The 13,841-nt window shown below is 57.6% G+C and overlaps 2 protein-coding genes across 3 annotated transcripts in view; one reads left to right on the forward strand and one right to left on the reverse strand.

Moving 5' to 3' along the window:
* NEK6 (NIMA related kinase 6) overlaps positions 1–13,841 on the reverse strand; it is an 84,290-nt gene that overhangs the window by 9,489 nt on the left and 60,960 nt on the right. For both annotated transcript variants that reach the window (XM_025888266.2, XM_025888265.1), the window contains exon 8: positions 3,386–3,480. In XM_025888266.2, coding sequence (XP_025744051.1) covers positions 3,386–3,480 — 95 coding nt within the window. The remainder of the gene's footprint in view (positions 1–3,385; positions 3,481–13,841) is intronic.
* On the forward strand, positions 4,208–4,791 carry LOC112836484 (large ribosomal subunit protein uL15-like). Its single transcript, XM_073905759.1, has one exon. The coding sequence runs from the start codon at positions 4,323–4,325 to the stop codon at positions 4,761–4,763; it is 441 nt and encodes a 146-aa protein (XP_073761860.1). The 5' UTR covers positions 4,208–4,322; the 3' UTR covers positions 4,764–4,791.

The following is a 13,841-nucleotide window of genomic DNA, read 5'->3' on the forward strand; positions in this document are numbered from 1 at the left end:
CTGAGGGCCACGCGAGCCCTCTTCTGTGGGAGGCCCAGGGCCTCGGGTGGTGATCCGTGCCCACTGGCCCCGAGGACGACCGTGCCCGAAGGACCTGACGGATTTCACCGACTTCCCACGGCCAGGACGTCCCTCCCTGGCTGCGAGCCGCAGGGCCCCACACGCTGCCAACAAATATATCAGCTTGGCTGAACCAGAGCCTGATGCTCGGAAGCCACGAGCGCAGACACTGCCTGGTTGAGACACGTGCTTGGTGCCACAGACGAGATGCAGAGGATGGCCTCCCCGGGACTGTCGAACCGGGCACTGCGGGCCCCAGGCGGGCATCTGCCTCCGGGAGCTGAGACAAAGGCTCGGGCAGGGAGCAGGGTGGCTCTGTGCCACAGGCTTGGCACGAGCACGGAGAGCTAGCTGCCATCCTCTGGCCCCCGGGAGGGGAGCAAAGCCACCCGTCACACGCAGGTCTCACACCCTACAAGGCCCACGTGTCTGTGTTTGGAGACCCTCAGGGTTCACCCGGGCAGGAAGCGGCTTCCGGAAACCGCAAACCCGGAATGGAAAAATAAGATGAACCAGCCATCTGGCCCGGAGACAACATCCAGGAGGACAGGAGGACAGAGCCGAGTCCTCCACAGAAAAGGAGACCAAGGTGCATTTCGGCTTCCCACTGGCCAGAGCAAAAAGGGAAATGGAGCCGGTTGGAGGGGCCTCGCTGCCAGAGGTAGGCGGCAGATACCCGGCAGCCAGGGGGTAGTGGTGGGCGTCAGCAACCTGCTTGCCATTGTCGGAGGGCCTTCTCTGAGCCAGACTCCGCTCGTGTTCGTGCGCACTGGGGCAAGGGAAGCTCCCGGAGGGAGATGCTGACTGGCCCCCAGGGCCTTTTATGGGGTGAGGGAAGAAGCGGAGCCTTGAACTCAAGTCCTTCCGACCAGAGTGGGCCCGCACTCACCCGAATTACTGCAGCCGTGCGAGTTAGCTGTGTGCTTGCGTGTGCACACAGTGCGATTCAAAATCGCACCCACCCCCTAACCCCTGCCACGCTGAGGGCATCTGCTTGGGCCTGGGGAGACCAGGAGCGGCATTCCCTCCCCCTGAGGACTGACACCCAGATGGACGGTGCCCAGGTAGTAGGGGGATGGAATCCCCTCCTCAGACCCCAGGCCTGGGCAGGGGGGCAGGGCTGTTGAAGCTGGAGCACTGAGCCTGGGGAGGGCTGGGGTGGCGTATGACCTGGGCTTGGCTTTGTCACTGGCCTTAGCAGCCCTGGTGGCCGTGGTGTTCACCTGGACTTGGAGAGACGGCTGGAGAGACCCCAAAGTCATTGATTCATCTTGGGTGACAGACCCCACCCAGTACCAGAGCTTCTGTGTGACTCTGGAGGTTTGCCCACCTGGTTTTAATTCCTTCTCAGCAAAACGAAACCAAACCAGCCCTCTGGGGCCGTTACAAATGTGCAGCCACGTGGGACACCGACTACAAGCAGGTTTCTTTCCTGTCATCCTTGCTGAGAACGTGCTGACTTTCATCTCTTTTCTCTTGTTGCCAAAGATGCTGATTTCCCTCCAGATTCCCTCCCGCACCCACTGTCCTTCCCTAGCTCATCACCTACCCCCAGCCACTCCGCACTCCCAAACCCCACACCAGCCAGTCTGTGCAGAGAGACAGGGACAGGGGAAGGAGACACAACGCAGCCCTCTTCCACCCAAGGGGGCCAGGAACCGCCCCGCACTCCCCGACCCACTGCGGCCACCAGCTGGGCACCGCCTCAGCCTGGCTGCCCCCGTTTGGTGGCCATTCAAAGAATTCCTCCCACAACAGATGTCCTGCGGGGTCCCAGAAAGCAGGTCTGCGCCCCATCTCTGACTGTCAGGGCCTGACTCACTTCAAGATGACAGTGGGGGCCGTCCACACTGCTAACCTCCAGGAGAAGGGGGTCCCAGCCACAGATGCCACCTGGCTTCTTCTGTGATCACTAGGCCACTTCTTTAAAATGAAATGTCTGCTCTTACAACAGAGATGCTGCGAACTTTAAACCTTGCAAAGGGATCCATTTTGACCTCAAAGTCTCACACAGTAATGCGGGGGGCGGGGGACATACCACCAAAGACCCTGGCCACAGGAGCCACCGCGGGCCCTATGTGGGTCGGCAGTGGGCAGCTTATTCCTTCAGTGTATACCCGAGGACTGTGAGCTCCATTCCCAGAGTCCACAGTCCCAAGGAAGCAAAGAAGCCAGTCTCTGTGACCCCCAAACGCCCCCCGGGGAGGGGGCGGGCCTTGGCACTATCTTGAGCATCGCTGCCCTAACAGTTGGGCCACGTCAGCTTGAGAATAAGTCTCTTTAGCTTATCTGCTCCAAACCAGACCCCACACGTGCTCAAGTCAGCTCCAGGGAAAGCAGAAAAATAATCAAGATTCCAATTTTAAAAGCAAACTGTGCTTGGTGTCTCATAGCCCTCGGAGGATTTTTCAAAGCCTTTCATGTCTGTTCTTCCATTTATCCAGACGGGGACGGTATGGGATGGGGAACTATTCCCATTTTACAGATGGGGGGGCAGGCTCAGCAAGGTGCACAGAATCCCAGAGCTGTCCAGAACTAGGTGGTCCAGGCCAGGGTGCTGGAGGTTGGGGCCGCCAGCTCAAAGATACTGGAGGCCTCAGGCCTCCCTCCCTCCCCTGGCGGCTGCAACAGTGTCATAGCTTAGGAATGGCTTGTGCTCCCAGACCTCCGGGGGGCCGGTCACAACATGCTCATGTCGTCTCCTGTCTGAGCCTGCCAAGACTTAGAAATATGCCCGTCCCTCCATCCAGACTGGCCAGAAATGGCCATCTGATGGCTCCATTTCACAGCTCAGGGGAGGGGACAGTGGTCTTTAGTGAGGCCCGTGCTGCTGAGCCTGGAAGAGTGTGGACACCCTCTGTGAGGAGCATGTCAGAAGCACGGGCCAGAGCTGACTCCTCTGTCCCCAGGGCCCTGCATGAGGCCTGATGTATGGGTGAATGACCAACAGTGGACGAGAGCGCCCTGGTTATCAGGGAAACTGGGCAGCCAGACCCCCTGTCTGTGCCCCCTCCGTCATGCAGGCGGACTGGACCCTGTTTCTCATCCATCTCCCTTTGCAGATCGGAGCTGCCCACGAGTGACACAGTACCCAGTCTGCCACCGGCCACACCTCTAACAAGCTCCTCCAGCCCGACGTTAATCAGGCAGACATTGGGCCGAGCAGGGTGAAGGCCAGGACCCAGATGGAGCTGGTGCCACAGGTGGCTGGACGTCACCCATTCCTGCAGTCCCACCTGGAGCTGGTGGGGTGAGTCCCACCCGGGCTGGGCCCCTGCCAAGCACACCCCACTGAAAGCCGCTGAGCTGTGAGCCAGACACTCACCTCATACAGCAGACAGCCCAGAGACCAGATGTCAGACTTGAAGTTGTAGCCGTTCTCGTGGATCCTCTCCGGTGACATGTAGTAAGGCGTCCCCACTGAAACACAGGATGGGGGTGGGTGGGTGCTTATGCTCTGTGCAGAGAAGGATGTGAGGGGGAGGGGAAGGCATGGGCGTTGGAGAGATCGGGCCTCGGGCTCCCTCTCCTCCTCTCCCCGGCTCAGTCAGATGAGAGGGCTAGGCCAGACTGGAGCTCCCACACTGGGGAGGGCACGAAAAGCCCCTGGGGACAGGGCCGGCCCCAAACCCGAGACTTGGTCTGGGGGCTGGGCAGCTGGGGATACATGTTTCTGCCAAGTGTCCAGGGGGGTGGGGTGCAGTGGCCAGGCTCTGGGAAGCAAATGATCAACTGTCCTTCCAGGTGGGTGCTTGAATCCTAGAAGAGTCCAGATAAGGCTCTCAACAGTGGAAAAAAATCAACCCCTGTTAACGCTGAGCGAAGTGCATCACATGTGTTAGCTCATCCGTGTTCCTAACAGTCCCCCAGCGAGGCATACCCCCCCTTTACAGATGGGGAAATGGAGGCTCAGGAAAGCGGCAGGACTGAGGTTCAAAACCAGATCTTTGGGCTCGAGAGAGTGAGCTCTTAGCCGCCACCGACCGGCATGTCCAGACTTGGGGTTAGCCAAGATTTCTTACATCAAACCAAGGACAGAAAAGATAGTAACCATAAACGAAAAGACTGATATATTGGGGCTTCATTAAAATTAGGAACTTTAGTTTCCCAAAAGACCCGTTCAGAGAATCGAGAGGCAAGCCACAGGCTGGGAGAAAGTAGTCTCCATACATATGCCCAACAATGGCCCCAAACTCAGGATAGACTTTAAAACTTCTGTAAATCATTAAGTAAAAGACAGCTTTTCCACCTGGGCTGCCGACATGCCATCCAGACTGAGGAAGGCCCAGAAACTTCAAGGCCACGTGAGTCACGGCCACATCGGCAAGCACCGGAAACACTCAGGAGGCCGGGGTAATGCTGGTGGCATGCATCACTACAGGATCAACTTCGACAAATATCACCCAGGTTACTTTGGAAAAGCTGGTATGAGACGTTACCACTTAAAGAGGAACCAGAGCTTCTGCCCAACCGTCAACCTTGATAAACTGTGGACCTTGGTCAGTGAGCAGACACGGGTAAATGCCGCCAAAAACAAGACTGGAGCTGCTCCTATCATTGATGTGGTGCGATCGGGCTACTACAAAGTTTTGGGAAAGGGAAAACTCCCAAAACAGCCTGTCATCGTGAAGGCCAAATTCTTCAGTAGAAGAGCAGAGGAGAAGATTAAGGGTGTTGGGGGCGCCTGCATTCTAGTAGCTTGAAGCCACGTTTGAGGGGGATCATTAAATGCTAACAAGTGCTTTTCTCAAAAATAAAAAAAAAAAAAAGACAAACCCCAACCCCCCCCCGCAAATTTGCAGAAGACTTAAAAGGGCACTTCACAAAAGAGGAATATCCAAGTGGGCAGGAAGCACATGAAATGATCTTCTCATTAGTCACCGGGGCAAATTAAAAGCACACTGAGTTACTAGCACCCATCCACCTGAATGGTTAAAGTTAAAAAGACTGCTATCAACCAACTCAGGGACGTGTGGAGAAACTGGAACCTTCATGCGTTGCTGATGGGGACAAAAAATGGAACCCCCACCCTGGAAAACCATGCACCACAGCATCTACTACAGCCAAAAACACGGCCGACACCATAACCTGGCAGGTCCGCTCCCAGGGAAATGCGTGAGAAAACCAAGCGCTTCTGTCCATCAAGAGACATGATCAAGAATGTGCAAAAGGGCTTTACTCATAATAGCCAGAAACTGGAAACAACAGTAGAAGGGGCCTCTTCACACGATGGAATACTACGCAGCAACAAACAAGAACAAACCTCGGATACACGCACGCCACCAAATGGATCCATCTCACAGGCGTGATGTTGAGTGAAAGCCGGGTACGGAAGAGCACACACTATCTGATCCCATTTTCATCAAGAACAGGACGTGTATGTATGTCCCATCTCAGTTAAAAAGCAGAGGGGGCACACTTTTGATGATGTGGAACTATACAGAGAGGAGAGGATTTCCTGAGAGGAGGTGAGCTCCCCATCACCAGAGGCATGCACATTGCAGCAGAGGGGCTGCTTTGGCAGGGCTGAGGAGGGGCCCAGAGTCTGGATTTGTAAACCGATCTGTGGTCTGAGACTCTGAGCTCAGTCTATTTGGAGGATGATTGTTCTGGATACTTTTAGATCAGACTTTGAAGGCTGCTACACAGACAGCATTTTCACCAGCCTGCAGAGACCATACGAATGTGAAGGCAGTTGCTGCTGGTCCAGCCAAAGTCAGGAGCCGGAGTCCAGCTCGGCAGAGGCTGAGTCCAAGATGCGTTTTATGACCTAGGAAGGAGGGAGGTCCTGCACCACGAAACGCATGGGCCCCTGGGGGAGAACAGGCCTTTCAGTGAGCTGGGAAACAACAGGCACCCCAAAGCAGGGCCCAAGTCAGGGTTTTTTAAAAGTACAAAACCCCAACTACCATTTAATGGTGTCACTATTCTTTTAAAAAGAGAAGACAGTTGAACACCAGCATAAGTGGAAAAACTTATAATCTCAAACTCAAGGACAGTCCTTTGCATTGAAAAGTTTAGCTGTTTGAAAGCTTTATTACCTTCCTGTGCGTCTCATCTCATTAGAGACGGGTGGGAAGGGGTTACGGCCAACCTGTAGAGGCTGTGAACGGAGGTGGGAAGGCCTGCTCTGGGCTTGACCTCCCTGGGGCAGGACCTTGTTTACCAAAGGGTCCCAGTGCCCTGCCTAGGACCAGGTCACAGGGGGCACCTTCTAACCACCTACTCACTGAGTCGATGAATCTGTATGCATCTTATCGCTGTTAACACCTTTTTCTTGCAGCCTAGCGCACCGTCTACTTAATGTGCTACCCCCAGAGGGACTCCCTGATTGTTGCTCTATGTGGACACCAACCACCCTTTGATGGCAATAATCCCCAACAAGGACAGCAGCCATCACTTAAATACATGCTGGAAGGATGTGTCATCCTATCAGCAGGCTGCTATCCAGCTGAAAGAGCTGTCAGTCAACATATGAATCCATGTGGGATTCTGTAAACAAACTGCACCTTCAAGGAGCAACTCCTTGAATATTCTGGTCATGAGGCAGCAAAATAAACGGGCAAGTACGAAATGGATGACTTGTTACATGGAAACCACAGGATGGAATCCGAACAGCTCTCAGCAGCTCTCGACCACGCTGTATGTGACTCTGGTACCCAGGATGCTGCGGATGGAGGTCAGAGGTCCCATCCTCAGCAAGGGACAGCAGTGCCTGCGGCTGGCTACCCTGCGCCCCTACCCTCCGGCCCAGCCCCTCGGGACTAGGAGCACAGGCTGGCCCTGACACCTCTCGCCACCCTCAGTCTTCTCCTCTGTTCACGTGAGACCCACCTGGGCCTCTCGAGGAGGAACTCGGGGACAGATGACCTGTGGAGTGGCCAGGCCCACCAGAAGGTGGCGAGTGCCTGCCCGCTGCTCGAGTCCCTCACATGGCTACCCCAGCCCAACCCCACCTGCTCTTCAGTTCACCTCTGTATCTTTGCACCTGCTGATCCCCTTGCCTCCAAGGGGGCTCCTTTGTGGTCCAGTTCAGCTGCCCCCCGCCCCCCTCCCCCTGGCTAGGAGGAGCTGGCTGCTCAGTGAGGCCTGGACATTTGGTTTATCCCTCTGTTCTGTTACCACTTTCTCCCTCTGCTGGGGCTCCAGATCCCTCCTCAGGCCTGTGTGTGGTGAAAGCCTTTGGGAACGCGGGGAAAGAAGGGTCAAGGAACACCACCACCCCTTCTCCTCCATGCTCCCCTAAACATCAACGCCTCCATGGCTCTTTCTGCTTTTACTCCCATTTCCACAGTGCAAGGGAAAGGCAAACACCCAAAGGTGCTGGGGACCTTCTCCTAAGATGCCAGTGCTGCAGGTACCATCCATCCATCCCTCTATCTAGCTATCCATCCGTCCATCCATCCATCCATCCACCCACCCATCATCACCCATCTGTCGTCTGCTTATCTATCCATCCATCAGTCTGTCCATCCATCCACCTGTCCATCCGTTTATCCGTCCTTCTGCATCCCACGTTGACTGAGCCTTGATGCTGTGCTGGGCCCTCCCAGGAGTGGGCCCATCAGGAAGGAGTGAGTTGTCAGTCCCCGGAAGTGTCCAGAAGGACACAGAGAAAGGCTGGACTGACTCGGGAGCTGCAGCTGAATCACTTGGACGAGACTGTTGCAAATCTGGACCCTGGCCCAGCCCCAGACCTGTGGGCTCAGCATCTCCAGGGCTGGCACTCGGACACCGCCTCTCTCCTGAGCTCCCCGAAGAGGCTGATGCATGTCACAGTCTGCAGAGCTGGGTAAAGCCTCCCCCAGTCGCCCCCTGCCAACAGCTTTAGAGCTCAGACACCTGTGGCACAAATGAACGGACGAAGCGTTAACTGAGGGAAACCTGGCCGGCCTGTCCACGCCAGGCACTGGGTCCCCGTGTCCCCACCCCTAGGCAGATTCTCCAGGCCCCTGGACCCTGTCTGTGAGGCCTTAGAGTTGGGGTGCTCGGCATTCTGCCACCTACCCCTGGGAATCTGTCTGTAAAACCTGCTTTCCAGCCCGACAACAGATACTCAAACACTATGAAGCATAATGCACAACTTGCATGAGTTTTCAAGATAAAATGAGACACTTCAAAGACACCCCAAGTTGCAGCGGGCCCTGGAGGATGTATCCCCAAGGCCCAGGGGAGCAGCGATTCTAGGGAAGAGTGGACGAGGCTGACAAGAGGAGGGGCCCCCTGAAGCCCTCACCCGGCTGTGGCCCTAGTGCTGCCCCAGGGGCCCCGGGGCGCTGCCAGGCAAAGCAGCAGCACAGACTCTGGAGACGCTCAGGCGGGCCGAGCCCCTTCTTGCAGCCTCCCCACTGGATCCTTGGCCCGCCAGTTCCCAGGCCGGCCCCCACCTCACTCCCCGCAGTGGGGGACGGAGCTGGCATATGAAACAGAAGCCTAACAATCCCTGACCTTCCCGGCACCGTCTTTGCCTAGAACTCCCGGATTTCAAACCGGGTGGATATCAGAGGAGGACGTGGGACCTCAAAGCGGAGGCTGATTAAAGGGGCCGCATCCCAGAGACGCGCCACTGCTGTCAAAACAAACCTCGCTGCGTCTGGAGATGCTCGCCGTGTTTGAAACGTGTTCATTAGATATGAAAAAGGTAGAGATTTCACATGAAGGGGAGGCTGGCGTCTGTGGGCGGCACTTCTTGCCCACATGGCAGTTTTGAAAATGGCTAGAGAAACGTGGGGTCCCGGCCCGACACCCCCCACCCCAGGTGTGCCTGGGGGCTAGGACCCGGTGTGCAACCTGAGCGGCACAGGCGGGGCACGCAGACTTGCACCACTCAGCAGGAGAGCACTGAAATTCTCTCCCAGCCTCAGTTTCCCCGCTGGTGCAACAGAGGGCTTGCACTGGAGCGTCCCCAGAGTCCTCCCCTTCACCCTTTGGAGCCTTGGTTTCCCTCCCTGGAAAACGGGGACAGTGCTCCTGAGCCCACATGTGCAGGGGGAAGGGCTCTGGGAAGGCCCCGCAGAGCTACCGGGGGAGAGGTGAGCTGTGGACAGGGGGCGCTGAGGTGGCAGCGGGAGAAGGGGAACAACGCAGGAGGGAGCCAAAACCAGATTCTGGAACCTGAGCAGCTTCTTCTGGGCTGGGGCCAGGGATCTGCACTTTTATCTGTGATCTGTCCTATGAAACTCGCCACCCCCGACGTCCAACCAGGCCCCCCATCTTGAGGGGGCTCCCCTCCTCTCCGCCCCCAGCTGCTGCCCCCATCTCACTGGCTTGGACCACTGACTGTCCCAAACTCCCCGTCCTGCCCTCCCCCCGAACCCTTCCTCTGCCACCCACGCCAAACTGGCTGCTCATCCCCCAAGGAGAAGGCCGGGTCCTCAGCTGGGCATGCGAGGCCTCCCCAGACTGGCCCTGCTCCCCCCGCCCCAACACTGGCTCTTCGGGCAGACACAGACACACAGACACACAGACACACAGACACACACACACACACACACACACACACACACACACACACACCCCTACCAGGGTCGCCTGTGTCACCACGCACGGGCGGGTCCTCCTCAAACCACCAGCCACCCCCGTGCGGGGCTACACACAGCCCTCAGGGGGAAGCCTCGCCCTTGAGAAAACACTGCACTGTGCTCAGCGTGGGCTTAATTTCAGATTGTTACATCTGTACAAACATCTGGCTATGTCTAGTTCCCACAAGGGTCTCCAGCAGAGGTGAACATTGGGTCACACAACGCTCCAACTTTGTGCACCACCCGTCATGCACATATCAGTGTCTCTCCGAAGAAGGCCGGGAGCGGGGGTCCTTGGATGGGAAGGTGCATGGCCACGCCCCTCACCACCTCGTGGCTCTGGCTGGAGCGTCTTGCAGGGCATCGCACGGCAAAGGTGCTCATTTCGCAGCACCTGGGGCTTCCTCCTCTGTTAAGTGACTGGGGTGATCCCCACCCCCAGGGAGGCCGCAGCACTAGTCGCCAGAGTACCTGCGACATGATTCTTAGAACTGTGCTAGGCTGGCGGTGAAGACTCTAAATGGATTCCCCCCCCTCAGACCGTAAGTTCCAGAGAGCAGGGGCCTTCCTGGGGAGTGGCTGGGGCCTGGCACGAGTCCTGCTAAGTGGATGAGTGGACACACAGGTGAGCTGTGGTTTGTTTCCTAGCCAGGGTCCATTCTTCCTGTGCTGGCCCCTGGAGACCCTCTCCTTCCCTCTCTGGCGTCAGCTCACCTAGGAACAGTTTGTGCCCTAAAAATGCCATTAGTGTGGCAGACAAGCCAGGTGCCCCTCGCCAGCCAGGTGCGACCTCCCAGGACCTCCACCAGGTCAGCGTTCAGAACCTGGATCTACCTGCTGAAGCAGGTTTTCTGGGCCAAAGTTTCCCCAGCGTCCTGGGCCTCTGGGATGGGCAGGCGTGGGCCCAGGGAACACATGTGCATGGCGCTCTGTGCCCCCACTGATGGATCTCCTGGGGCGCTTGGCAGTGAGGACCGTGTGCCCACTCAGCAAATGTTCCCCAGGGCCCACCCAGTGCCGAGCATAGGTACACTCCCAGGAGGCTCCATCCTCCCCCGAGGCCCAGGCGGCCCCTGCTGGGAGGGTAGATGGGCTCCCTGTCCCCCCTGAATGGCTGGGCCCCCGGCGAGCTCATCAGGACCCAAGCCCACCTCCCAGCACGCTGTGACTGTGCCCGGAGGGGAGCTGACACCCCAAGGGGCTCTCGTCCCCGCCAGCCAGGTGGCCACGGGGATGTGGAGTCTCTCCCTCTGAGCCTCAGCGTCCTCATCTGTCTAATGGAGATCAGAAACCTTGTTGGAGGGGCGCCTGGGTGGCTCAGTCATTAAGCGTCCGCCTTCGGCTCAGGTCATGATCCCAGGGTCCTGGGATCGAGCCCCACATCGGGCTCCCTGCTCGGCGGGAAGCCTGCTTCCCCCTCTCCCACTCCCCCTGCTTGTGTTCCCTCTCTCGCTGTGTCTCTGTCAAATAAATAAATAAAATCTTAAAAAGAAAAGAAAAGAAAAGAAACCTTGTTGGGATGACTTTTTAAAAAGCAAAATGTTTTCCCAACATCCTTTAAGCCTTGTCTTCTTTGCCAAGTCTCCTCTTTGGTGAGGTCAGTGACCACAGAAAACCAAAGTCAAGGGCAGCCCTGGGAGGGGCAGACGCAGCCCCAGGCCCTCAGCGGGTCCTGGGCTCGGCAGGGCACAGTTTAGAGACGGGGAGCCCAGCACCTCACGTGTACACAGTGGGCCCTCAGGAGACAGTTCTGCCCACCCCCTTACCAGGCCACCCTGGGATTGACTGTCCCTGTCCCCCGACCAGTCTGGGGGCCTCCTGAAAGCACGGAAGGCTGCATAATCTCGTCCCTAGCGCCCAGCCCAGGGCCAGGGCGGTCAGCTCGGGGAAGGGAGAAGGAAGGAAGTTACGCCCCGTGGTCAGGCCAGGGGCTGACGGCCTGGGGAAGCCAGCGTGCTCTGACCGCTGTACCCAACAGGGGCTGCCCCCGATCGGACCTGTTCCCCAGCCCCCGAAAGGCAGGGTGAGGCCCGGCACTGCCCACCTCTGAGCCCAGCCTGCGGCCGCCCTGCCTCTGCTCCCAAACAAGCAGGGCCTGCTCTCCCAGCCCTACCATTTGTCTTGCAGCTGCTGCCATTGCTCGGAGCGAGACACTTGCTTGTAGCTTGTGAGCTGTGTATAGGCAAATCTTTCATTTTTCTTTCATTACGCCGGCGTGTACTGTCACTTAATTTTTATGTATGCAATCCTTCCTGACAAATATGATCTGCTGCCTGGTAATTCGTCTGACGCTCATTCTGTTCCGCGCTCTAATTACGGCTCCTATTCCTGACACTGAGGCAGCCGCTCTGCCACCGCTGGGTACCGCACCTGTCAGCCCGGCCATGGCATGACTAATGCCCTTTCATGCCAGCCTCGTGTTAGCAAATACAGAGACGGGGAGGGGGCTGGGGGAGGGAGAGGCAGGAGGGGATGGGATTTGCATAAACCTTGTGGGGGGGAAGGGGGGGTCAGCGGCCTGGGCCTCAGGAGAGGAGGTGGTTGCCAGGGCAACGTGGCTGCCCCCATAGCATCCCCACATAGTAGGTACGCAGATGTGGTGGATGCATAATTCATGGCCACGCACAGGGTGCAAAGGAGCCCTGAGCCCGAGTCCTTACGGAGTCTCAATACAAAGGCAATTAGTTCAATCTCTTGCCCGACCAAATGTGTGCAGAAGACTGTTCGCAGACCCTCACAGTGGAGAGGGGCCCTTTCCCCCTGCATCTGGGGGACTCGGGTCCTGGGTTTCAGCTCTGCCCTGTACCTGTGGTGGAGCCCGGCCCGCGGTCCTGAGAGCCGGTCCTGGGCACAGGGCCTCACTGCGTCAGCTCGGGGCGTCTCCTGGACATGGGCACAAGGCCCCCCAGGAGGGCTCCTTCCATCCATCACTCAGCCCGGCTGCTCCTCGGAGGCCTCGGGAAGAGCCCAGCCTAGCGAGCAGCCTTTTCCCAAGTTCCAATTCCTTCTCATTAATATAATAAGTGCACCAGTCCGAGTCGATCAACTCACGCTGTCGGACGAGCCTGTATTTCTGCCCGTTCCTGATGCTGTGATCCTAACTGGCTCTGACGAGCGCCGCAGCCTCCTTGGTGGAGGGGCCTGACTGACAGGGGACGGAGCCAGTGGCTTGAACTCTTCTCTTTGACAGTTGCCCTTGAATTTCTGACCTTGTGAAGCCCTTAAACCAGAGCAGTACACAGTCCCAAACTCACCAAAACACTTTGATTTTCCTAAGGAAGGGTCTGAGGGGACCGGGGAAGCCAAGGCTTCCTCGCAGCACAGCCGACTGGGGGCTGCAGAGGGAGAGCCAGAACCAGCCTCCAAGGCCCAGCCGCCGTCTTCTAGAGAAGTCTGGGCTCCGGAGGAGTGGCCCGGGTTTAAGTCCTGGCTCTGCCGCTCTGTAACTCACGTGAATCACTAGAGCTCCCCGGGTTCCAGATCCCTCGTTCGCACAAAGGATCCGACGGACCCTCGCAGCTACTGGAGGTGCGAGTACAGTGTCATCAGCTCAGGGGAGGGCAGGTCCTGTGCGTCCTTTCAAACCCCGCCCCCCACACTCAGACACACGCACACTCCTGTGCACACACTCATGCACACGCACTCGGGCACACGCACGCACACACACTCGCTCACTCCAGCAAGTGGCTTGGAGCCGTCGGTTCCCAGTTAGCGCATTTCTCCTGATTGTGTGCTTCACCCCGAGAGCCTCCAAGCCCTGGGGACCTGTACGAACAGTGACAGATTCCACCAGGAAAGTGTGTCTTCCAGAAAGCACCTCCACTGTCACCAGAAGCGGCTGTTTGTACTCACGGCATGCAGCAGGCACTCGGGGAGAGCGTGGGGATCTGTGGGCTGGGGCCGCGGAGGGCGGAGTGGTTTCCGAGGGAGGCCGTCAGAGAGCCGGGAACGGGCCGGGGGCAGGGAGCAGGCCGCCCCCGTCATATCTGAGTCCTTCCCGCCCGGCCCTGGTTAAATGCTGACATGCCCTGTTGTCACGCACGGGGGACCCGACTTCCACGTTCCACTGGGGGCTCTGCTGGTTTCTATATTCTAATCAAATGCAAACTCCTCATTCTCCACCATTCCATGAGTCACACCCAGTTACGTACCCTGTGTATGGATTCTGAACTGGGCATCGCTTCAGGTAACCCGAAACCCACACGTGCCCAAGTGTGTTCCCAAGTCCAGCCCTCAGGTGTTCCCGAACGGTGCCAGCCC

The sequence above is a fragment of the Callorhinus ursinus genome, unplaced genomic scaffold (assembly GCF_003265705.2).
Source record: "Callorhinus ursinus isolate GAN/ISIS: 27379988/994484 unplaced genomic scaffold, GSC_fseal_2.0 scaffold24, whole genome shotgun sequence".
In the NCBI taxonomy this organism is placed as follows: domain Eukaryota; kingdom Metazoa; phylum Chordata; class Mammalia; order Carnivora; family Otariidae; genus Callorhinus; species Callorhinus ursinus.